The sequence below is a fragment of the Haemaphysalis longicornis genome, unplaced genomic scaffold (assembly GCF_048455015.1).
Source record: "Haemaphysalis longicornis isolate Haplotype H1 unplaced genomic scaffold, Haemaphysalis longicornis Haplotype H1 scaffold_9, whole genome shotgun sequence".
NCBI lineage: Eukaryota > Metazoa > Arthropoda > Arachnida > Ixodida > Ixodidae > Haemaphysalis > Haemaphysalis longicornis.
Genome location: NW_027526460.1, coordinates 39,368,731 through 39,392,647, shown reverse-complemented (window position 1 = coordinate 39,392,647; position 23,917 = coordinate 39,368,731). Strand labels below are relative to the sequence as shown.

Sequence of the window (23,917 nt, the reverse complement as noted above, 5' to 3'; positions counted from 1 at the left end):
TAGAAGCAGCAGCAGCGACATGACCCAGCAGCAGCGGGAACGACCAAGAAACGAATCTACGCCGCTTTCACCGTCGTGCCGGGGAACTCCTCTTCACGGTCTCCTCTGTTCGTGCACCAGAAAACGAAACAAGTTGAGAAAGTTGGGCGAAAAGGATCCTGTTCGTATATTACAAAAACGTGTCTCCCTTTGATCGCCGCCGCTCAAGTGGCGCTGTTCACCCGACCGACGTACGCCATCAAACCTGTGGAGTGAGCCGTGGAAATCCTGCTACGGTTATCGGCCCGGCAAAGCGGCTATCTGTGCCGTAATTCGGGCGCAGATGTATATTTGTTTTTCAACATAACAATTTTTCCCCTGTGACAGTAACGTCTTCTTTACATTTTTTTTTTTTTGTAATTTTCTTCGGCCACTGCCACTTTTTTTTTTTTTTTCATCATTGCTTATATCTGAAGGCCATATTATGGCGAACCACTCTTTTGACCTAGCTTTTGTGCAGCACAACTGCACTTGGCTTGGCTTTGCAAAATTTGGCTTGGCTTGGCTCGGCTTCGCAGCTTGGCTTCAGAAGGCATCTATGTACGTCTCTCCTTCCAACGCACTTACGCCCGAAAAACAAACAAAAAGAAAAGCATTACAAACTACCAATTGTATTTTCTCGGGCAATCTTCATTATTCCGGGTGTGTTGTGCAAGTGCCTCCAAACGCAGTTCGAATATGAAATTCATATACTTTTCGTTTCTGAAAGCTTCCTGGTTTTGGAAAAGAGCGAGCAGGAACTGTCGTTCCGCAACTCTACGAAAAAGCTTATGTCGACTGCTTCTTTGATTTAGCTCTCCCATTCAACAGCGGCAATTGAAAATCAATCAGGCACAGACCCTAACAGCAAAATTACTACTTAAGAAAGAGAATCAGTTAATGTGAATTGTGCTTGCTCCGGCGATGGCCTACGGAAACTTGCATAGAAGCCAGTTGCTTGTGCGCATGCTTTAAGATAATTGTTGAGACGGGCTCAAACTTTGTGAAGGCGAAGGAGAACACCTCCACAAACGGGAGAATGGACCAGGCCGACAGCGGGCACCGACGTACCGCTCTTGTCAGAACCGGGCAGCGGGCTCTGATGCGGGGCTCTGGTTTCACCAGGGAACGTAGCCCCCCTACCCCCACCCCCCTCTGTACAACGTGATGTTGGGATAGTTGGTACCGCATTTCAAGTAGAGAAAAACTGCGCGTCAAAGACAAGACAATAAGTCGTGTACCTTACTTATTATCTTGTCTTTGACTCGCACTTTTTCTTTTCTTAAAATGTGGCCTCCTCTCTCCCTCGAAAGAACGGACAGTGAGCGGCGGAGAGCCGGGGAACATTTGGTTGCTTGAAGTAATGTAGAACGGAACGATTTAACAACCTTCTGTGTTCCTGTATAAAGAATTGCATTATTTTGCGCTCGACCGAGTAGTGGTGTGAATTGACTGATGACGGTGACCGGAAAGTTTATCGACACTTCATCACTACCACAATAATCGCCAAGAAAAAAGTACAGGCACTAGATGGCTACAGGTGATGCCGTAACTGGCGCTTTCGATTCGCAATTATTGAATGGAGTGGCTCTTATTAACAGTGAAACAGTGTGACTGTAATGAACTTGTTTCCTGGCTAGTTGGTTCATGACGTACGAAGGAATAAGTTTGAGCAAAAGACGAGGACGAAGAGAAGACAGGACAAGACGAGCGGAAGTTGCACTCGTCTTGTCCGCTTTTCTCTTCGTCCTCGTCTTTTGCGCAAACTTATTTATTCGTATGACTCTAATGACCTGTCCAAAATACTGACTGTCCGCCTTCGACAACCTCGTTTCCAAAAATTCAAATTTTGGGGGTTGAACGCGCCGAAGGTACACCCGGACTAGGTGGTGCGCCGTAGTGGAGGGTTCCGGGTTAATTTTGGCCACTTGGGGATCTTTAACGTGCGCCGAAATCTTGAGCACGCAGACCTTCTTTGCTTTTCGCCTCCATCTGAAAAGCGTCCACCAAGGCCCGAAATCAAACCTACGCCCTTGGGCTCAGCAGCACGAGGCCTTAGCCACTGACCCACCTCGGCGGGTGACAATGCCGTTTTCACGCTGTCACTAGTTCATTGACATATAACACATACAGGTTTGTTTATGATCAGGTGCTATTCGTCTTGAGTAGTAGTTTCCGATTTAAGGAAACGAAATCTTTATTTCCGAAAAGAATTCATAAAATTAGTAGTGGCTTAGCTCTGCTATGCAAGGATATACGTAGCGTGACCTAAGGTTCAGCAATCCAGTCCAGTCCAGCCCAGTCCAGTCCAATTCAGTCTAATCCAGTCCAGTCCAGTCCAGTCCAGTCCAGTCCTGTCCAGTCACTGCTCCTCGCGCATGCTCAGCATGGCTCTTCACGAGCCACGCGAAACGGCTATCAAGCGGCTCCGGTGCAGCGTCAGACTTGGCTACTGCGCAATCGAGACGCACACCTGGGCAGGCGCCAGAGCCAGTGTGTCTGCCGCGGCTATGACGCAACAAAATTCAACACAATCCACTTTAATCCAATCCAAATCCAATCTAAGCCAATCCAATACAATACAACCCAATCCAATCCAATGTCCCTAGCGCTTGCGCAGAACGGCCCTTCACGGCACACGCGAAACTGCTCAACCTCGGCCAGTGTAGCTTACGCTACAAGAAATATGATTCTCCTCGGCCTGCATCAATAAAAGTGGCACTCGATTTTGCCGCTTGAATCTACAGTTCTACAACTTTCATAACGAACGACTGCAGTTTTATCTCGTCACGCCAGTGACTAAAGCCGCTTTCGCTGAAGTGGTTAGCTGAGAAAAAAATTGGGCACGAGACATAAAGCTGGCTAATAAGCTAAGTTGATGTGCACCGTTTGCGAGCCGCTTTGAGAAAGCGTTTATCCCTTCGAACGCAAATTTTTCCCAGTGATCACAATTCGAAGAACTTCATCGTGTCGCCTGATTGATGTTACTATGTTCTTCGTTTAGTCCGCATGCACAGTTGTGCTCATTACGCGTGGAAGCAATAACAGTACTTCAGGCTTCAACCAGGTTCGCACCTATCCGATAATCTTCCCGTTAGCGACGTTTTTTTTATGCTGACTAATACACCGTTATTGGAACGTCCAGGTTTATTTCAGAAATTAATAACGAAAGGGAAGCCGTTGTAAACAGTTCAAAAGAACTAAAAGGAACGTTCAAGTAAGACGACATGCTGCAAAGATAACTTCTGTAGTCGGAGCGAAGTAGGGAGCCAGTGACGACGTATTTGCGCCGTTCCTACATTCGCCCTAGAGGCCCGTGACGACCGCCGATTGACCTAAACGACTTGCGCCATTCGCTGAGCGATAACGTGACAGGCGTTTCATGTCCAAAAAACCACACGAACCAAAACTAAGTCATTTTTTTTGTGTTTGGAATACGCAGACCCACGAGCTTTAATTTTGTAAGCTTTAATATGGAATGCCCAGTCCTAACAGGAAGCTGTTTCGTGAACTTTATTTTTAGCGTTTTTGTCAGTGCATGCACTCGTGTGAGAGTAGTTTATTGTTCATGTTTTTGCTTTGTTCCTTTGAATTGCGCGGGAGTCTGAAACTTGTTTTTTTTAGAGACCCGCGGTGTTCTTTGATACATCTTTGTTAATAGTTCTTTCCTGACCTCAGGCTTCTTGTTTTACAGGGAGAAGTTGTCTCCTATTGCTCAAGAGCGTGTCTCCGGCCTGATATGGGGTATTAAAAAAACGTCTCGCTACTTTATAGTCGACCGCTAGAACAGGCACGTTTTATTTTCTCGTAGGTTTATGACCTGAGGTGCATTGCAAGTAAGGTCTCACGCAATAACAATGTATAAAACTACAACTTCGTAAATAAAAAAACGGGTTGTACATAACTGAAGCAGAGAAAAGGATTTTTTCTACCACGTATATATCGCTTCGGTGAAACCTGTTACGGAAAGGTAGCAGTCGCTTTTGATTTTACGACCCCAAACTCGAGACCCCAAGTCACGTTTCCTGCGTTCCTTCCTGCGGCACCTTTGGAGTGACGCGAGAATAGAACATGGCCGGTCGTTTGGATACGCGGGCTAGCAACATTTACGGTTTCCTCTCCTCCGCAGTTTACGCGATTCAGCATTGCTGTTTCGGCAGTCTCCATGCAGCCGGTTTTAATGCCAAAGAAGCATTGGTCTGGCAAACTGGATTTCGTTTCTGTCTGCGTGAAGCCTTCTGTGAAAGAAAGAAAGAAACACGCTGCCAAGAATGGAGTCGAACCTCGGTCCTCTCGGTTGCGAAGCCGATACCTTACCGGCTACGCCACGACGACTGACTGTTCTTCGCAAGGAAAGCGTTGGGGGTGATGTCTGCGCAGCTTGTGTTGCTACACACGCTGTGGCTTCGCGTTGGTTGCACAGCAGAAGGACGCCCGCTTAAATTCGTGTGTAATAGTGATGGAAAGAAAACCAGGATCGCCGTCTGAAGTGTCCAAAAAAGAATACCAAGCTAGCATGAGCTCACTTAATTAGGAAGTCCCGTCAGCAGTTTCTTTCTCTTTTTGCGTCGATTGTATAGGCACACTGAAGTTGCTGTTTGTGTGTGTGTGTGTGTGTGTGTGTGTGTCTGTCTGTCTGTCTGTCTGTCTGTCTGTCTGTCGACGGAAGGAGCGCTGTTTGGTACGAGCAGTCTGATGCTCAGACGTGAGAGTGCTTTTCGCTTTTCATCGCTTCTTGTGGGAGGTCGGGCGCGCTATGCTTGGAAGGGTTGAACATTATTTGATTGATTGGTTGATTGATTGATTGATTGATTGGTTGACTGATTGATTGATTGATTGATTGATTGATTGATTGATTGATTGATTGATTGATTGATTGATTGATTGATTGATTGTGGGGTTTAACGCGCCGACGCTACACAGGCGATGAGGCGCACCGTAGTGGAGGGCTCCGGATTAATTTTGACCACCTGGGGATCTTTAACGTGCTCCGAAATATCAAACACACTCGTGTTTTCGCTTTTCGCCTCCATCACAAATGCGGCCGCCGCGGCCGGGAATCGATCCCGCATTGAGTGATCACTGCGACAGTATGGTATACAGTTAAACCTGGATGTAACGAACCTCAATGTAACGAATTCCTGGATTTAGCGAAGTTTTTTAATTCCCCATTTGAACACCCTTAAAGCCCATGTGTTTGCGACCACTATGCAACGACGGCGTTGCGGCGGTTAACCTTGATCTAACGAAGTCTGCAAGCTCATTAGTCAGTTTTTTGAACTTTTACTGAAAAATCGGCTGGCGAAGCGCACTAACTTGCCGAGTACTTGCACTACTTTAAGGAGCCATCCGCTACAAAAACGTCTATAATCGCTGAAAACAAAATTTGTCATGGTTATGATGATGAACGGAGCAGTTAGCGCCATCCGATGGCTAACGTAGCACCCACTTGAGGTTTCGGTTGTGTAGGGTAACACCACGTCGCAAGGGTAGCTGCACTTCCCTTTTTTTCTCCCGCACCGTAAACGACCGTGGATTCCCACGTCCGAAAGCGGTGTCGGTTCGACACAAGTTTTGTGGTGCCAGGTCTCTGTGGACGTGTAGTGGCGCGTCTCCACTGCTATCTGTGGTGTTGGTTCGGTTGTGGTGAGTTCTGCTGCCAGAAAACGAAACCTTTTTTCTTTCCAAGACAAGCGACTAAATGCCATCGCCGCCCGCTACACTATCCCAGCTAGCACCCCCTCAACAATTTTGCGGGTGGGAGTGAGCATAAAGTTCGCGAAAAGCGCCCTTGTCAGCACACGTTTGGTCCTTGAAACTTGTTTTGAACCACAAAGTGTCGAAAGGCAAGTTACGCTTGTGAATCCCGGGGTAAGTTACCTTGCCTCTTGGGAGCGCCGGGTAGCTCCTGCGAAAGGGGAAGTCAGAAATGGCGCAGTTTTCGACTGTGAAATAAGTCATTGAAGGGCGAGTTCATCACCACTGATGTCTAGCATTCTGGTTTCGTTTCTGCTTCATTGACGCGAGCCTTAACTCAAAACTTGCGTCTAACGAAAACCTGGATGTAACGAAAAATTGCAAGATTTTGTCAACTTCGTTACATCCAGGTTTAACTTACAGCGGCTTAGTGTTGTTAACGAAAGTTTTCATTTGCAAACCTTTTTCCCGACCAATTTTTTTTTTATTCCCGACCAAAACTCAGGAATGATGGCGGCTGGAAAACATTCCCATGTGGAGAAATTCGGGAACACCAAGTTTGATTGCTCGTTTTCTGGCGATGCGTGGGCACTAAATTACCGAGCGCTACACACAGCTTTACTTTCTCCCTATTCTCGTAGGAACTGAGGACCAGGTACACGCTCCTCTCATTGTTGCGCTGAGCACGAATAGCTCGAACACTTTGCCCGCTTCCTTATTTGTACGATTGCATCGTCTATCTGCAGTGCTTATATTTTTCGGCTCGAGTTTGTTCCTGAACATTTCGGAACGAAGGCGCGTTGACAGGTATTAGTACTTTGGATAAGGATGAGCAGTAACAGAGAGGATACGAGACAAGTGGGACACGAGAAAAAAAAGAAAACCTTGGCGTTGGAGAAAACGTTTCTCGCGACACTATAGCCGTCTAACATGCTTTGAAGACGAGAGAGAGAGAGAGAGAGAGAGAGAGAGAGAGAGAGAGAGAGAGAGAGAGAGAGAGAGAGAGAGAGAATCCACTTTATTGGAACTCTGGTTTTAGGGAAGCGTGGCGTACTAATATGACGGGCATATACGCGTCCACTCGTCGACGCAGCTGCCACGTTATACTTTACAATGCCTTAATCCATCTTAATATCCCTTCATCAATCCTAATCCACCTCAATCCACCTTAATTCTCCCTAGTTTCTCTACATTCACCTTAATTCACCTCAACACACTTTACTCATCATAGTAGCTATCACTAATAATTGATTTTCCGCCATAATCCAACCATTCTAGATTAATTAGTCGTAATACATTTTAATTCACCTTATTCTCACTGTGTTGGTCGTTACTACCAATCGTTAATGAAATTTTTTATGAATTTCGGGTAATAATTAATCATCTTTTATGCACGGCTTTGGTTCGCTTCTGGCCTTCCTCGGTTCAGTGGTTTTTTTTTTGTGTCATATGTGTAGACTCTGAGGTCATTCGAGGTCAAGCTCTCAGTGAAACGTATACTGCTTTTTCCTTGATAATATTTATTGTGAAGGCAGTTGGCGCAGCGGCAAGGACACCAAATTTTTTCCCAGGAGGAGCCCGGGCAGACCGTTTTTATTACATCCCCCATCCTTTGAAATGAAGTCGTGGAGAAATAAAATACGAACAAACGATAGCAAACGCCAGACGTGTACGAAACGCAGAGGTTCGTAATATTTGCCCCTTTCCTACGAACTAATGAGATTTATTTCTAACGCGCCGCGTTCATATTTCGTACCTCCATTCCTCATTCCTATATCGACCTTTTCCATTTTTCTCCGGTGTTCCCTCCGTTGATTTATCTGCTCCTCGAAGTTCTTTATTTGCCTACTTCCGCCATCTTCCTTTGTTCGTCTACCCTCGCGACAAGAAGCAGCATCTTCTGGAGAGGACTGCTTCCTCCGCTATATAAGGGGTTTCTTTCGGGTGCTTAGAAGTACGCATTACATTAAAGTCTCGAGAATAAAGCAAATGCTGGCGGGCTGGAGAACGAGATAATGAATAGGAGGAAAAAGCACGATCGTCTAGCTACTTTCCTTTTGTCGAGCAAGGAAGAAGAGAAGGCGCAGGAAAGAACCCTATGGTGTGCCAGGTGTCGAGCCTGAGATACGCATGTCGCTAAGTTCCTTTTTTTTTTTTGTTAGCACGTGCCTAGTAACTTCGGTATTTTCTCCACCGTTCTCCGCGCAGCCATGCCGTCGGAAGTGTTTATTGCTGTTTTGTCCTCTGAGACGGTAGGCTCGGCCGGAATAATGAGACTCCTTCCAACGTCGCCTCCCAACGTCATCTCCACCGTGTCTCTTCCTAGCATGGCAGGAGTGTCCGAAACCTCCAGTGGTACGCGGCTCCTTCAAGCGCGGTGTCGGGGCCACACGCAGTGCGTAACTGGGCTAACAAACGCCTTCGTCTCCGTGAGCATTTCGTTTATGCAGGTAGCTGAACGAAAAAGAGAAATAAATAAAAAGGAACACAGAGAGGAAGAAATTCAGAACGCAAGAAAGAAAGAAACACAGAAAGTTAGAGGAAGAAGGTTGATAAAATGAGCACAATGACGGCCTTTTTCTAAGCGCCCGTGCAATTATTCATTCCGTTCTTGTACTGCCGCCGGGTTTGAGAGTGCTTTATCGCCTCGAATTCTCCAAAGGCTAAAAAGATTACTGCTCCTCGGGAGTATGTACAGCATCACTCTTTTTGTAGCCTTCGCGAACAGGTACTTCGGTTCTCTTTTGATCTGTACGAAGAGCTTCACACAGACAAAAATGTTTCTTGCCTTAGAGTGGACTGGAATTTAAAACACGGTGGTGTAATAAATACGGGCAAAGAGGAAGGCTCTAATTTCATTTCGTAGCGAAGAAACGGTGTTGTTCGAGATTTAATCGCGGGTACAATCGGCCCTCTACAAGCACGAGCAGTGAGTGTCCCCACTTTAGTGGCCATTCCAAAACAAAACAAAAATAGAATCCATTAAGCCTTCTCTTGCTTCCGAATGCAAAAGTGCGAACAGTGTCTTTGCGTAAACGTTGCTTTTTAAACCGTGTAATTTTTTAAAGCGGGAGTTTCAAAAGACCACTTTTCCCTGTAAACGGTGATAGTTGCGATAAACGAAGAAGCAGTTGCTTTCCATGTGCCAAATTGTGAGCCAGTGTACTCTGTGAAGGTGGGTCACCAGAGCAGCTTAGGTGACTCAGAATTTTAGACAAAGGTACGAACTCGTTTTTTTCTAGCTCTAGATCGGTTGTCATTGTGAAGAACTGTACGCGCACACATTTATTCTTTTGTCTTTGTTGATATATATACGATTGAGTATTGAATGCGAAAAACAATATTTATTCTAACGTTACGACCAAGGACTGCTCTTTTTCAGTCTTCGAATCAGATCTTTGTAATTAATCAGCCGCATTTGTCCTGAACTATATATATATGTATATATATATATATATATATATATATATATATATATATATATATATATATATATATATATATACATACATACATACATACATACATACATACATACATACATACATACATACATACATACATACATACATACATACATACATGCATACATACATACCGGTAAGAATTATTAGCGATTTGCGAAAAAGTGTTTCGTAGTTTAAATAAAATTATATATAATTATAATTATATATAAAGCAGTGAGCAATTAGGCCAGATAATAAGGAAAACAGATGAAGTAGTGCAGACCTTATGTTGTCTTTGGAAATACTTCAAGAAACCACCAAAGGTCACGACTGTCTGTCGGACGTACTTTCTCCCGCATCCTTTGTTTTGTTGTTGAAATCGCACTCGTCGCTCTGCCCGTCACCTTGAACATAAAACGCCTTGAAGTATGCCTGCGCCCCGGCACGTCACCTCCGTACATAAGCAGAGGGCGTCTTTTTATACCATCGATGTATTTTTTTTCATCAGTAGTACGATAAGAAAAGAAAACCCACAGTATCCACGTACATGCTACCTATAAATTCGGTTGTTTGGCCTCGGGATAATTTGTTAGACTTCACCTTCCGGAGAATATGAGCGAAAATTTTGTAAACTTTAGTAGCGCTCAGTCACATATTCTTGCTCTGATCACTGGGATGCATGTTCAGAGAGCTATTAATGATGTGTGCGTCAAGGTGAATACGTCTCTGTTCCGGCTGTCCATCGCCCCAGTTCCGTCTGCGCTACGCTGCGGAATCATATAACAGATTATGCGATTACAAACTGAAAGGCTGATTGTACTCATAAAGCACTAGATGCAACTGTTTTGGGAAGGCGCTCTTTAACTTGTCGACAGACTACTCCACCTCCGGAAGCAGAAGCAGCGGCAGCAGCGTAGCGAGTTAGGCTAGTCAGTGAAGTGAATCTCAAAAAAAGAAAAAAAAAAGAAAAAGAAAAAGCAGCCCTGAAAGAGGCAAAACAGCACAACAAGCGCAAAGTATGAATGATGGGCAGATGTGATAGTCCGGGACCTGCCTGCCTTTCTACGTGTGTTATCTACTCCTTTAGTGCCGTCTTTTTATCCGAGACTAAGTACGTAGCGCCTGCAAGGTTGGGGGATGCAATTTCTTGCAAAAATAGAAATTGCTTGCCATACGCTAGCAGTTTTCTGTGCTATATAGATTATCATTATTTCGATGTCAAAACTGCCAAGTTGTCCGCTGTACGCGTCCTAAAAAAATGGCCGCGTATCTGCTCCTTCACTGCAAGTTTCACCCGAAGACGACAGCCTTCTGCCCCTCCTGCTACGTAACTGCCTCCCTCTCTCCCTCCTGCCTACTGTTCAAGCTGTTCCCCTCCAGTCTCACCCCTCCCGTAATAAATACAGTGACGGTTTGCTGAATTCATTTTCAACTTTGCCGTGATCGCACTGCGGCCCTGTCATCTGTTGGCAACTTTTGTTACTGTTGCAAGCGACGAGCTTAAGGCTCCAGAGCGAGCCTTTTTTGTATTTTGTAGTTAAAATAATGCTTTGAAGCGTTTTTTGTGGTTTGATTTCACTCACGCTGGCAATGGCGCCTTTGCGCACCGCAGAACCAGATATTCTATCAAACCTTGTATCTATCCAACGAGCCGACTCGTACTGCCGACAGTTCCACTTCACCACCTCATGACCGCTCACTCCGCCAAATAAACAAAATAAATTGCGCCTCTTGAATGGTGGAGCACTTTACCGTCACAATTACCACGCTACCATCGACAGATGGGTTCCAGTCATCCCTCGCTGTTTTAATAAAGGTTGCTCATTGTTCTTGTTTTACCCGGGAACAAGTTTTTAAATACCTGTTTTAATCTCACGTACAGTTAAAAGTGTGTCGCCGCACTGCTCACTGTCGTAGTTGCCAGCATTCCTTTCGGCGGAACACGTATGGCTGGCTGATATAAAAATTCCGATTGAAAACGTTCCACGGCGCCATCTGCTAAGCCGTTTGGGGTTAAGGTGATTTAAGTGGTGCCCTTTCATTTGGAATGAAGAAAATATACTCGACAAAAATTGGTTTACTGTCCCATTAATGCTTTCGCATTAAAAGGGGGAAGCACCACACATTTTTTTTCGAAGGTAACTGTTTCTGAACAAAAAATGTGTTCGAGTCAAACCCTGCCGTAACCGGCATGTAGTAAGTGAAACAATCCTGGCCAATCCCCCAAGTGGGTATGCGCCACAAACTGCGCAGGAGGTCGCCTGGTTCTTGCTGCGGCAGGAAACTAAACATCCCCCTCGCGAGGGGCACGATCAAATGCAAAGCATTTCCGGGGGCGCACGACGTTAAGTAGTTTGCGTTACGTTGATGTTGTTGCACTTGCTGCTGTTGGTTGTTGTATTGTAATTAAATGAGGAGACGTAATTACGTGGTCACGGGTATGATTATTGTGGCGCAGTGGGAAGAGCACCATGTACCTCGCGTTCCGCCCACAGGTAGTGAATGCGTTGTATCAGCAGCTTCTTGACGTAGTTTGAATGAGTCAAGGATATAAGGCGCGTTCGTAGCCCTCCATTCTGTGTCGGCTTTGTGGCGCAGTGGGTAGAGCACCATGTACCTTGCGTTCCGCCCGCAGGGTCATGGGATCGAAACCAGGGGCCGGTAAGTATTATTTTTGTTTATATAGTGTAGGGGGAGGGGTGCGGACTACGATGGACAACTAGAACGGGTGACATCGTGAGTTAAAGAAATGCTCTGCATTTAAAATACGCTGCATTGTGAAAGCAGCGCACCTCGGGCAGGCTTGCAAGCTATACGGCGGAGCTTTCAGCTTGTAAGCGAATACGATGTGGTGCTGGTCTAAAGGAAGCAGTTTTGCTAGGAATAACCAAGAAATGCTCATTTTAGAATTTAGAAAAGCTGAAATAAACGTTGGAGTGGTGTTTGACCGACAGGTGGAGGCAAGCGTATTATAACTGACAGATATCGCGATCGCACGTGCTGTTCCTTGTCGTGGTGATGGCTCAATTTGCTAACACGTCACGCGGAAGCACGGGAGTGAATTTGTTCCTTAAGCGCCGCCTTATTAAAACAGCTCCCTGCAAATTTCTTTAGGCGCTGCTGCCATGCCCGAAGTACACACGCTCCAGAAGATGAAGCGGCTGATAGATGTCTGGGAGGCCGCCGCAGCGCGTCTTGAGCACGCGGAAAGAACGGGAAGCTGCTCGCAATCAGCGCCTGCCGCATGCGCCTACCGATCTATTTAAAACAGCAAAAAATTTCCCCGCATTTCCCTGAGGGGAAGAATGTGAAAGTGCGAATGCACGAGTTGAATTTGCGCGGTTCGGTAATGTTCGCGAAAGAGAGATCACACACACACACACAACTACAAAGAAAGAAAGATGCATTTATTCACAGACATTTATTTGTGTTGTCGTCGTACTTGATTGCTAGAGCGGATCTCAGCTTTGAAATTTCGTGTCAGTACTCCTTTAAGCGGGTGCATTAGCCCTTCTCACGCCCGATTCCTTGCCAATCCCCCACGTGGGTATGTGCCATGCACAGACACCTATTTGTGTTGTCGTTGTACTTGATTGCTAGAGCGGATCTCAGCTTTGAAATTTCGTGTCAGTACTCCTTTAAGCGGGTGCATTAGCCCTTCTCACGCCCGATTCCTGGCCAATCCCCCACGTGGGTATGTGCCATGTCAGCGGCCAGGCAGCGCGCGCCCATCTCCCCCCGTTGCCAAGGAAGACGAGGAGATTCCTGGCCAATCCCCCACGTGGGTATGTGCCATCTCCCCCCGTTGCCAAGGAAGACGAGGAGCGCGCGCACCCGCAGCTGTTGCTATGTGGACGGACTGCGGTCAACGGAATTCAGGGTCGCTTATAAAGTGCATTCGCACTTAAAACACGCCTTCAACAACCCGCACGGAGTGACGTGATCGGCATGGGATCCTTTCTGGAGCCGTCGGCGATAGAAATCCGACAGGGACGGGTGCTCGTACTCTGGTCGCTTCTCCTGGTAGACAAACGTTCTTAGTTATCGGTTCGCCCTGTGTGAGGCTCAGACAGCCTTTCTCCAAGTCATCACCGCTCGCATTATCCACTGTTCAGAAGTCTACCACGCCGAAACGCGTTGAGGTATGCGATATCTTCGCTTCGCCCCTAGCCATTGCCTGATTTATCGCTTAGTCTAGCGTCACAGAAATGAAAAAAGAAAACCCAGAAGTTACAAATACTTGGTGGCATGATACGAGTGATCACATAACGACCTTGTGACCAACGTCGATTCGGTGATTGATTGTAGGCTTTAACGCGCCGACGCAACGCACGCAATGAGGCGCGCCGTAGTGGAGGGCTCCGGATTAATTTACTCCACCTGGGGATCTTTAACGTGCGCCGAAATCTCGTACACACGGGCGTTTTTGCTTTTCCCCTCCATCAGAAAAGCGGCCGCCGCGGCCTGGAGTCGAACCCGCGTCCTCGTGCTGAGCAGCGCAACACCTTAGCCACTGAGCCACCGCGGCGGGTGCAACGTCGATTCAGACGTCGCATGTTGAATAACACTGCGTATTCTAGTAACAAGGCTGTGGCTATAGTTTAAGTCATCGTAGCTTACCAAATAAACTCCTTTTTTTGTAACAGTTATGTGCCGCCTGTTTTGGAGTGGTGATTTTAAACAGTGGATAAAGTAGCAAGAGCTACATTGGGATAAAAAATAGTCGAGCAGCTATATATGTACGCCACAAACCGTGTTACGTTTGAATAGGCGCGTTTGAAAGGGCCACAAACTTCTGGGTCGATGGCAACTATTTTCTTTAGATTCGCATAGAAACCGCGCAACTGCACTGCCTTCGCAGTTTCCCTTGTTTATTTTTTTTACCAAATTAGCTCATGTCAGTGTATTTTCAGCTTCTCCAGCGGAAGCATTGTTGTTCTCGGCATAACGGCAGGTCTTATTATCGCATTCTAAATGCGAAAAATATTTTTCTGCGCGAGTGATTTAAACTTCAAACTAAGGATAACCACGTTAGCCACCTTGCTTTTGTTTACTAGGGCTGAATGATTTGCAATTAAAAACACTGGACAAAAATATGAAAAAAAGCATAGGGTTTGGGTTCAACAAATTGTAATTAATATGTAAATGAAGCGTTTATTATACGGTAACTGCCGCCATTTTCGAACTTCACGTTTTACCACGAACGTCATAATTTCTTCAATATTCTGTCCACATTCCGCGCTGAAAATATAAAGGCAATCAATGGGACCTATCCGACAGTAACGCATAGGCATTAGTTTGCTGCCGTGTTGCCCCTTTTGGGCATTACTGTCTTGCTCAGAATGATAATACATGTCATGATTAAAGGCTTGAAACAATTCTTGACGTCTTCGCGACTCCGTTTCGGCTGCACATTTTCGTCGCACAGTGGCTAATTTTTTACGAGGACGCTCTTACGCAGAATCACTCGTACCACTCGCACGATATGCGGCGTCCACCATTACTTTTAACAAGACAACACACACAACACAAACGCAGCCATTACCGCGAGTACCGGAAAGCGTGATCATGCCCGGGCTTACTTGGAGCCACAGCGAAACTTATGGCGGCCGAGCTGACCCAGTGCCATCTCTGTGCATGCCCGCTCCTCTAGCTGCATTTCCTCCGGAACGTCTTCGGCTTCGGCTCTGTGCCGGGCTTTCGTCCTCTACCCTAATGCTCCGCCACTACCTTTCCCCTCTCCCCGGGGCCTGTTACCCTCTCCACTTCTGTTCATAGGTGGCCACCGGTAGTTTTTCTTTGACGGGAAAGTTATAATGCTAACGCCTTAAAGACACTACAAAATTGCTTCGCTTTTGAGAGCTCTGCGGTTCTCCGGCGTCGTAACTTAGGTTCTGCCAAAGACAAAGCAGGCCGGCCGAAAAAAGCCGAAACAAGGCGTGTTAGCCCTCTTTTATGGTTTAGCTTTTCATAATTATCGTCGCCAGCCTGCTTGTGTCCACTGCAGGACGAAGGCCTCTGCCAAAGATCTCCAGCCACGTCTATGGGGTGCTAGCTGAGTCCATGCTTTCCCCCCGAATTTTCGCAGCTCATCTCTCCATCGAGTATTCTGCCGACCCCTATTGCGTTTACGGTCTATTGGCAGCCCCTCCGGTAAACGGATGGTCCACCTGTTGTTCCTCATGCGCATGACGTGACCCGCCCATGCCCATTTTCTTTGCTTAACTTAAGCTAGAATTCTTCCATAAGAGTCTATTCTCTAATCCATGCCGCTGTTTTCTTATTCCTAAGCGTGGCCCCAAGCATTCTTCTCTCCATAGCCCGCAAGGCTGATCTAAGTTTCCTTTCACGTCGCTTAGTGAGACCTCAAGTTTCTGCCTCATACGTCATCACTGGAATAACGCTTTGGTTATATATCAGCTTTTTGAGTGACACAGGAAGCTTACCATTCAGGATATCAGAATTCCTACAAAAAGCGCATTTCATCTCACGCTTATTCTGCGGGTCATTTCCTTTTCATGGATGGGAGCAGCATTTACGACTTGCCCAAAATAGACATAATCGCTTACTGTGTCAAAGATTTCGTTACCTACTCATATCAAGCATGAAATAATTTGATATCAGCTTAGATTCGTCATGAGCAGCAGCAGCAGCAACAGCAGCAGCACACTCGGGTCCACTGCTGGGCGAAGGCCTTTAGAGTCAGTATGTGTAGTTATTTTCCCAACCTGTGTGTACCATGATAGTGGATGCTACACGGCTCTCAGCAATCCGCCCAATAAGTGTGTCCGCGACAATAGGCGTTGGGATATTCGATGTTTTGGAACGAAATAAGAAACACAGTGACAGTAACAAAATATCAAGTGTCCTTTATTAACATCGTCGTAGAAATGTCCCGAAACTCATATTATTTATTCACTTGACACAAAGACAAACAATAAAAGAAAAAAAAGTGTCCCATGTAGAAACACGTAAAGCTTTGGTAGTTTCCGCCGTTCATTGGTACAGTTTTTATATACAAGCTGTGGAGTCGTCACATTTTTGACACTATACATCCTGTAGCAACCTTGTTTTTGTTGCACTCATGTGCTTGGAAGATATGTCACCCCGAGCCGTGGGATATTGAGCAAGTACAACGAATACCAGCACCCACAAGTTTTGTATGACACACTTGGCACACATGCACAGATGACTAGCAGATGTATACGGGAGTCATAAAACATACATGGTGCTTTCGAGCATGCTTTCTTTTTAATTTGTATGCAGGGCTATGTGTTCAATACTTGCTGGGCTTTGTAATCCGCGTATATTTGACACGTGAAATTGGGGAACCATCATGAATGGATAGTTACCTCAACGTATTTCGTATGTTGTGTTCACAATTTTTATAGGTAAAATAAATTTAATAACTATTTTTCATTAATAGACACTTCAATCTGTAAAGATCAGTGTTCACCCGTGATGATTACATCGCCTTGAACTAGGTACCGTTATTATAACGTGTTATAACTCACTGCTTCTGTTAGCCTGCATCATATTAGATGCAAGGGCATATTTACTGTAGCCTACAATCCCAGACAGCCTTTAGTTGAATGAAAACACCAGTTTACTTTAGGGGCCTAGAGTTTTTTTGTTTTTCTGTTATATATATATATATATATATATATATATATATATATATATATATATATATATATATATATATATATATATATATATATATATATATATATATTATATATATATATATATATATATATATATATATATATATATATATATATATATATATCGCTATTCCTTAAACGAGATCTATCCCGAATGACGCTTTAAGCCTTCCAATTCTCGAGTATGTTTATGTTGCATGAGCCTTTCGTTAGAGGCAAGGGATTAAACGAAGCCCAACTACTCCTTGTATTTAATACAGTAACGGTAAAACGCGCAAGTCACAAATTCGCCCTTCGGCACCGTCGATTCTTTTTCAATAACGCTAGAGGCGACCATTACGAAAAAAATACGGACTGACCCACGAGTTCATTGTTTCTTGAAAACAGCTTATGGCTTCCGGACGACACCTTTAAATGCAGAGTTCAGATATTTATGTACATTTTGTTTGCATTTAGGCTTATTTACAAAACGTGTAAGACGTATTTGGCTTGCTCCACGCAGCAGGGACATTTAGCATCCCCATCCAAAACCGTAATCATTACATTCTCTCAGCTTCTTACTGGTGACACCATAAAATAATACTCGTTGGTATAAACACCGCTCATAGTTTTGTTAACAGAAGATTTAAAGACATATTCAATATTACCGGGCAAGCGACCCAATCGAAGTATCCGTTAATGTCAACTAGAGCAACAAAAATCATCGAGCGCCAGCAATGTTCCGAGTTACTTTATACTTTTCTTTTAGACAATGCTTCACACAGAAAATCAGCTCTTGTGGGAGAACTGCCTTGAATTGCAATCAAGAATTAGAAGTAGATAGTAGTTATTGCATCCATCAGCTGTAGAAGCATCAGGTTGCAATAAAAGGGAACATCGCACAAATGACACAGCACCAAGGTTGACTGAAAATTTACCATGTGAACGATAACGTTTTATGATTTTTAAGTGCCTAAACCAAAGCACTCGCCAGATAATCTAACAGGCCGGTCATTTCGCCCGCACAAAGTGTAATTAAACTGCATAATAAATACTGTACAGAATGAAGGAATACATCTTGCATGGCAACACTAGCCTCTGGTTCAAGGCAGAGAGAAGCAATCGGCGTAATAATTTCACGTGTTCAGGAACAAACAATGCTTACAAACTGACTCCATAAACTACATAAGTATATACACTTCAGTGAATCCAAATAAAGGACAAAACACAAGATATCCACGTCATGTAATCTCTGCACCAATGGCGAGCCCCCACACTGATGTCAAGTTTAATTGGGTGGTCAACAACAAGATGTGTTCTAAATAGTTAGCTTCAAAGCGTAAAACATTGTCTCCGACGCTTTGCTGGAGCTTCGCGATTAAGTAATTGAGTATAAAACATAGTAACCGAGCTTCATACATCTCCGAATAATCACGAGGAACCGAAGACCTCTTTCGCATGAAATGCACTAATTACAAAGCTTATCATCATTGGTAATTGTCGCGTGAAAGAACGTCACAGGACTTGTGCTACAGTTCTTTATCGACGTCGCCATTGCAGTCAAACTGTCCTGAAATGAATTTGGGAAGTTGATTTATCAATATGCAAGAATTGAGGTCTAAGCCACCGAACCAATGCAACGACCTTTCACTTCATCGATGTGTTATGTTCTTTGCCAGTACCTAACCTTCTTACACGGATCTTGTGCTGAAGCATGTATTGTTTCATTGTGTCTCCTTGTAAGGCTGGTTATAAGCCTAGTATCTCTGCATTAAAATGGGTCTATTGTTTTCAAAGCGAGGCAATATTCCTAATTCAAGAACAACGCCAGAAATTATCCTGTTTTTTTGTTACCTAGTTATTTAGAGAGGATTTCTGCTGATGTTAAATCCAAATCCAGGTGTTCTTGTAACTTTACATGCCATTGGGCAGATTACTCGTTAAAAATGGTCTTCTTGTAGTTTTACATCAGTTCCGTATCGTGCCTGTCCACTTTGAAGTATATATATTGCAGAACTGTCTTTGGTTTGCTTACGTCAACGCCATGCAATTTTCCCAGCTCCCAAGCTTTACGGTATGGCGAAGTCATATGTTTGTACAGTGGCTCTTGTCCTTCAAGTACCTAAAATAATAATCATAATATCCAGAACAAACAAGAGAATAAACCATGCACACTTGGTTACAACCAGAGAAAACAAGTAAAAATCTTCCTAGAGGATATCAACAAAACATGTGAAACAAAGATTGCACGGAATCGTCGGCACAGGGACACTAACGTTAATGTATATCAGAAGGTATTTTCCCCAGAATATAGAAAAAAATAACGGGAATGCACTATCCATGGTAGCAGTAAGCATTGAATAGATGGGTACTCCTGGATAGACAGAACATGTGAAATCAAGCTGGGTATGTCAACGTGTAGTTTGGCCTGTCGGGGCATCTTGAACACATTTTGTGAAGAGAACGTTAACCTCGCGTGCACAAAGTTGCTGCCTTCTCACATGTGCAAACATTACAGATTTACATGAACTTCGACCATTCAAAATGCCCAGTGAAGAAACACAGTTCACAGAATACATACAATATGGTACAGGTAGTAGACACAACTTCGCCGTACTCGTGAAGGCTACAAACAGTCAACGACATGTGTGAATTTTACAAAAGCAGTCACAGTGTAATAACGCGGGTACAGGTGCGAATCACTCACCCTAATTTATGAAGAGCATGCAGACCACTGCACCTTGTGGTGCTGCAGCAGAACAAAAACCGAGTTCTGTTGTATATATAGTGCAGACAACTTTCTCACAAACGTCCAACACGCATCAAGTAAAGATGTAGCTTAACAGAAGGAATTTAAGGTAGTGAGCCCAAACAAGACGCCAAACTTGCGTGTAGTTGTATACTTCAGAAGGGCCAGACGTGCCAAATAAGAGTAAATAATGTTGTCCGTTCGCTTTTACGCGCCAACATACATTAAAACCCCCACTCCTCAGAAATGTATTTGCCGATGAGGTGCCGGACCAAAATTCACGCTTGTGACGTGCCCCACCATACAAGCAATATTATCAAATGATTAGCTTGCGGGTCTGGCTAGGGTGCATCTAGTGCTCTTGACAAAAAATATAAGAGACTTCCACGCTCGACACCAGTAAATGTCTCAATACACTTAAAAGTGTGCACTGCAGATCCGTTTAATGGTGGTTGCATTGCTAATGACCTGCTAGAAATTATTGCCAGAGTACGTTTTGTTAATTGAAACAAACCAGACTGTGTAACAACTTGTAAGGGAACTTCGTAAAGTCATGTTGGCCCTCTCAGAGTTTTGTGGTGATAAAACGAGCAAAACAAAAAGAAGACACTTTCCGTCAACAGCTTGTTCAGCGTGTCCGTCAGGTACGGGCCTCAATAAATATTTCTACAAGGCAACCTACCTCACGGACTTTATTTCCTTACTTTGGTGTGCAGTGAACAGAAGCGGAAAAATTGCTTACACAAACTTCTGTCTCGATCCCTTTGTACTGTGTTGGAAAGGTGATCCTTCTTGGTGCCCCGTACTCTGTGGTTTGGCCGTGGAGCCCGCTCCACAAAGCTATTTTATACCACAAAAAGCACAAGTAATAAGCGACCTACGAGACCTACGGCTACATGTATAAACACAGAACACTGCTTCTGGCTCGCTTCTCTAAAGTGCACACTCCTGGGGTGTACTTTTCACGAAATGCTCTTACGTACACCAGTTAGAGAGACAGGCACGCAGTGCTTATTGTAGAAAGAACTCTGAACACTACTCATTAAGCGCGTGCCCTGTGCAACACTGTTTACCATTACCTGAATACGCCTGGTGACCATTACAGTGCCCATTGTCAATAGGTGCAGCAGTTACCCGTGTTTGTCGCAGTCTTATCCGGTTAGGGGAGGTGTAGCGTAGATAAACTGCACAACGTGTGCAAGTATTGTAAACAACCATTGCATTCAGAATAAACATAAAAAGGAAGTTAACAAAGCTCACTAGCCATGCAATGACGGGCAACAGCATGTGAAAGAAGGACATTTGGAATCATCTTCCGAGAAGCGATAGTTGTTATCTTCACAGAAGAGCCACACGACCATACAATTAAGTGCTGAATGACCTCTTTCCCATGAAATTGAACAAATATTAATATTTGATTTCTGCGCCACCTAGAACGCTTCCTACCAATGGAGCTATGGAAACATAACACAAACGCACCCCGTGTGTCAATTTGAGCATTGTCTCCAGTTTTGTATGAACTCAGTAGTTAATATTGCTGCAATAAGCATCCATAATTTCAGAGGGAGTCTGAAGTTTTAAGAAACGACAGACTTTTCTAACACGCAACAGACTGTTCCAATCAGTTATAATGTGACTGACCCTATAAATAACTTTACAGCGAATAAATTGGTGGCCTTAAAAATTGCTCCTGAGAAATTCGCAGTCTTGTGGAAGCCATTACTGGTGCGTACTTACTTCAAATGTTGTTGACCTTCAGAGGAAATACAATGTAAATACTTGCAATAATTAGGCACCACAAGAACGATCTGGCCAAATAAAAAATTTGTCCGCGCGAGAATCACTATGACAGCTTGACAACTTCCTCCTTAGTAAATTTGGAATGAATGTGCCTAGAGAACAGTAAGAACCATCAGAGAGAACACGCCAGGAGAGTGTGCTTGTTGTCTGTTCAGCCTTCAAAACCGAAGCTTTTTTTCTGGCACGGGTCATCTGCTAGAAGCTGTGATCTGGCAGGAGCTGTAATTTGCATGTTTAACAAATTGCAGTTTAAATTCCCACCTCGGTATTTGTGTGACAAGGAATATATTCTCTTGGTCTCTAAACCAGACCATCTAGGTCCTAAACAATATCTGCGTAGGCACAATTCTTTACAAAGCCGTGAAATTGCCTGCACAGGCATACGTACACTCTTGGCTTATTCTGCCAGTGCTCCGCCGTGATGCGGAACTAGTACAAGGAGGTCAGACAATTATTACTTCCGCTGCATCCAGAATAAATTCACCATCTTCAAGGCCTTTCATACGGCGCTGGTAGGCATCCTTCTCCGTCCTTTCTGTACAAATGCTCTTTGTAACCACAAGCTCGCCTTTAGCTGGCGAGCAATAAAACACTGGCATGGGGCGCACACAGTTCTACGAGGCACAAAAGCCCTAGTCGCTCTTATCAGTGTTCAAGAACTTCACTATTGCACTGCCGAAACGTCAGTGTGTGAGGCGCGTTAAGTCCTAACTGCGCCACCACTGAGAAGTCCATTCCAGAGAACCGCAGTTAGTTGACCCGGGGTTCCTGGGAGGGGAGCAGCCCGGCGGGTCGCACCTAACGGTTTGTTCAGCCTTTCATCTGTTCGCCTTCGGCTCTTAGTTGTGCCCGGGCGTGATGGGCTCGAGGGGGGTGACACGAAGAGAAAATAAAGTAAGTAAGACAGTCACCTCCCCGGGTGCTCACCACTAGCTGTAGTAATAGTTGTTCATGGATCGTGACATGGGCGCCCTCGGGTGCGTGTCGCTGTCCTGGCGGCGCATCCCAGACCTGTTGGCGTATCGCACCACTTCGATCGTGTGGGCGTGCCTAGGACCGGGACCGGAGACATCGAACTGGTCCCCTCCACCGCCATTGTCGGAGTCGTCGAAGGAACAGGACAGCGGTTCCGAGCACTTTGTCTTGGCCCGGTGCCTGTCCCGACGTCGCTGCACGTATAGCCTCGCCGAAAGCACGACCAGGAATGCGACTACGCCACATCCCAGGCTCAGCGTCACGTAGAGGATAAACTTCTCTTTGTTCGCTGCGGAAAAGAACATTATAAATGATAAATGATCAGGGGCAACGTAGCTCATGGGTGCGCGCAAATAGAGGACTGAGTGAGCTAATCATTTAGTTAGTTTCCAGGAACTAATATCTCAAAACACTGCCCTTAACGTACGCAAATAGTTCTCAGTGGGTGCCAGTAACAGAACTATGCATTCGATTTGTACCCACGTACTAAAGAGCAGCAGCCCGTCAACTATCAGCGATTAGCAACGTATTCCGCCGGAGTAGCTGCAACGACACCTTTTAAAACTGAGCACGAAATTTCCGTTACACAAAATACCTGCCTTATTTTCGGTGTTACCTTCATGCCGCGATGAAAATTTCTGGGGTATAAAGATGTTTGGAAAAGATTCCGGACTGTTCGACAACCCACCAGAGCTTGTTGTACTTCTATTACACCCGGAAACCAACTATAGGTGAATAGTACGTCATACGAACTGCTTTGAGCAGGAAAGAGTATACACCAGTAGCAAGATTTGACGCCCACCTCGTATAAACTTGTAGGCCGCGACCCATTCTGTAACGAAGCCGACGGCCCGATGGCCATTGGCACCCATGGTGCAGTTCACATGCTTGTCGTCCTCCACGTTCGCATCCCTCTGCACATCAGTTTTCTTGTTCGTCGGCCCTGGTATCTGGTTGCGGTCCATAGGTCGGCCTGAAATGACAGACAGAAAAAAACGCGGGGTCTCAATATTGGGCCCAGATTAGGTCAATATAGCGCCATCTATTCACCATGCAAGCGTTTGGCCGCCAACGTGGTACTTTAAAACGGCTAACTGCCGCAGGATAAATTCTGTGAAAGTACGAAGATGGTCGCTAGACCATCCATGATCCGCGGCAGCTAATCAGCGCACTCGAAACCCGCCCAGGAAAAAAATTGCGCCTTTCCCTAAAGTTCTCTTCTACCGAACGTCACTGGTACTGAAAACGCTGACTGACACAAGCACTGCTTTCCTATTTAGGACTTAAAATAAAACATTCAGCTTGTAAGCACTGGCGTACCCGCCGCGGTGGCTCAGTGGCTAAGGCGTTGCGCTGCTGAGCACGAGGTCGCGGGTTCGATTCCCGGCCGCGGCGGCCGCTTTTCTGATGGAGGCGAAAAGCAAAAACGCCCGTGTGTACGAGATTTCGGCGCACGATAAAGATCCCCAGGTGGTCAAAATTAATCCGGAGCACTCCACTACGGCGCGCCTCATCGCCTGCGTTGCGTCGGCGCGTTAAACCCCACAATCAATCAATCAATCAATCAAAGCACTGGCGTGTGTCAC

At 45.2% G+C, this 23,917-nt stretch overlaps 1 protein-coding gene and 1 long non-coding RNA gene across 2 annotated transcripts in view; one reads left to right on the top strand and one right to left on the bottom strand.

Moving 5' to 3' along the window:
- LOC144153051 (uncharacterized) overlaps positions 1-23,917 on the top strand; it is a 364,880-nt gene that overhangs the window by 102,504 nt on the left and 238,459 nt on the right. The gene's annotated exons all lie outside the window — the stretch shown is intronic.
- LOC144153050 (protein eva-1 homolog C) overlaps positions 16,957-23,917 on the bottom strand; it is a 187,826-nt gene continuing 180,865 nt past the window's right edge. Inside the window, exons 7-8 of the mRNA XM_077684687.1 lie at positions 23,134-23,304; positions 16,957-22,620 (exon numbers count right to left, since the gene is read on the bottom strand). Coding sequence (XP_077540813.1) covers positions 22,286-22,620; positions 23,134-23,304 — 506 coding nt within the window. The 3' untranslated portion in view covers positions 16,957-22,285. The remainder of the gene's footprint in view (positions 22,621-23,133; positions 23,305-23,917) is intronic.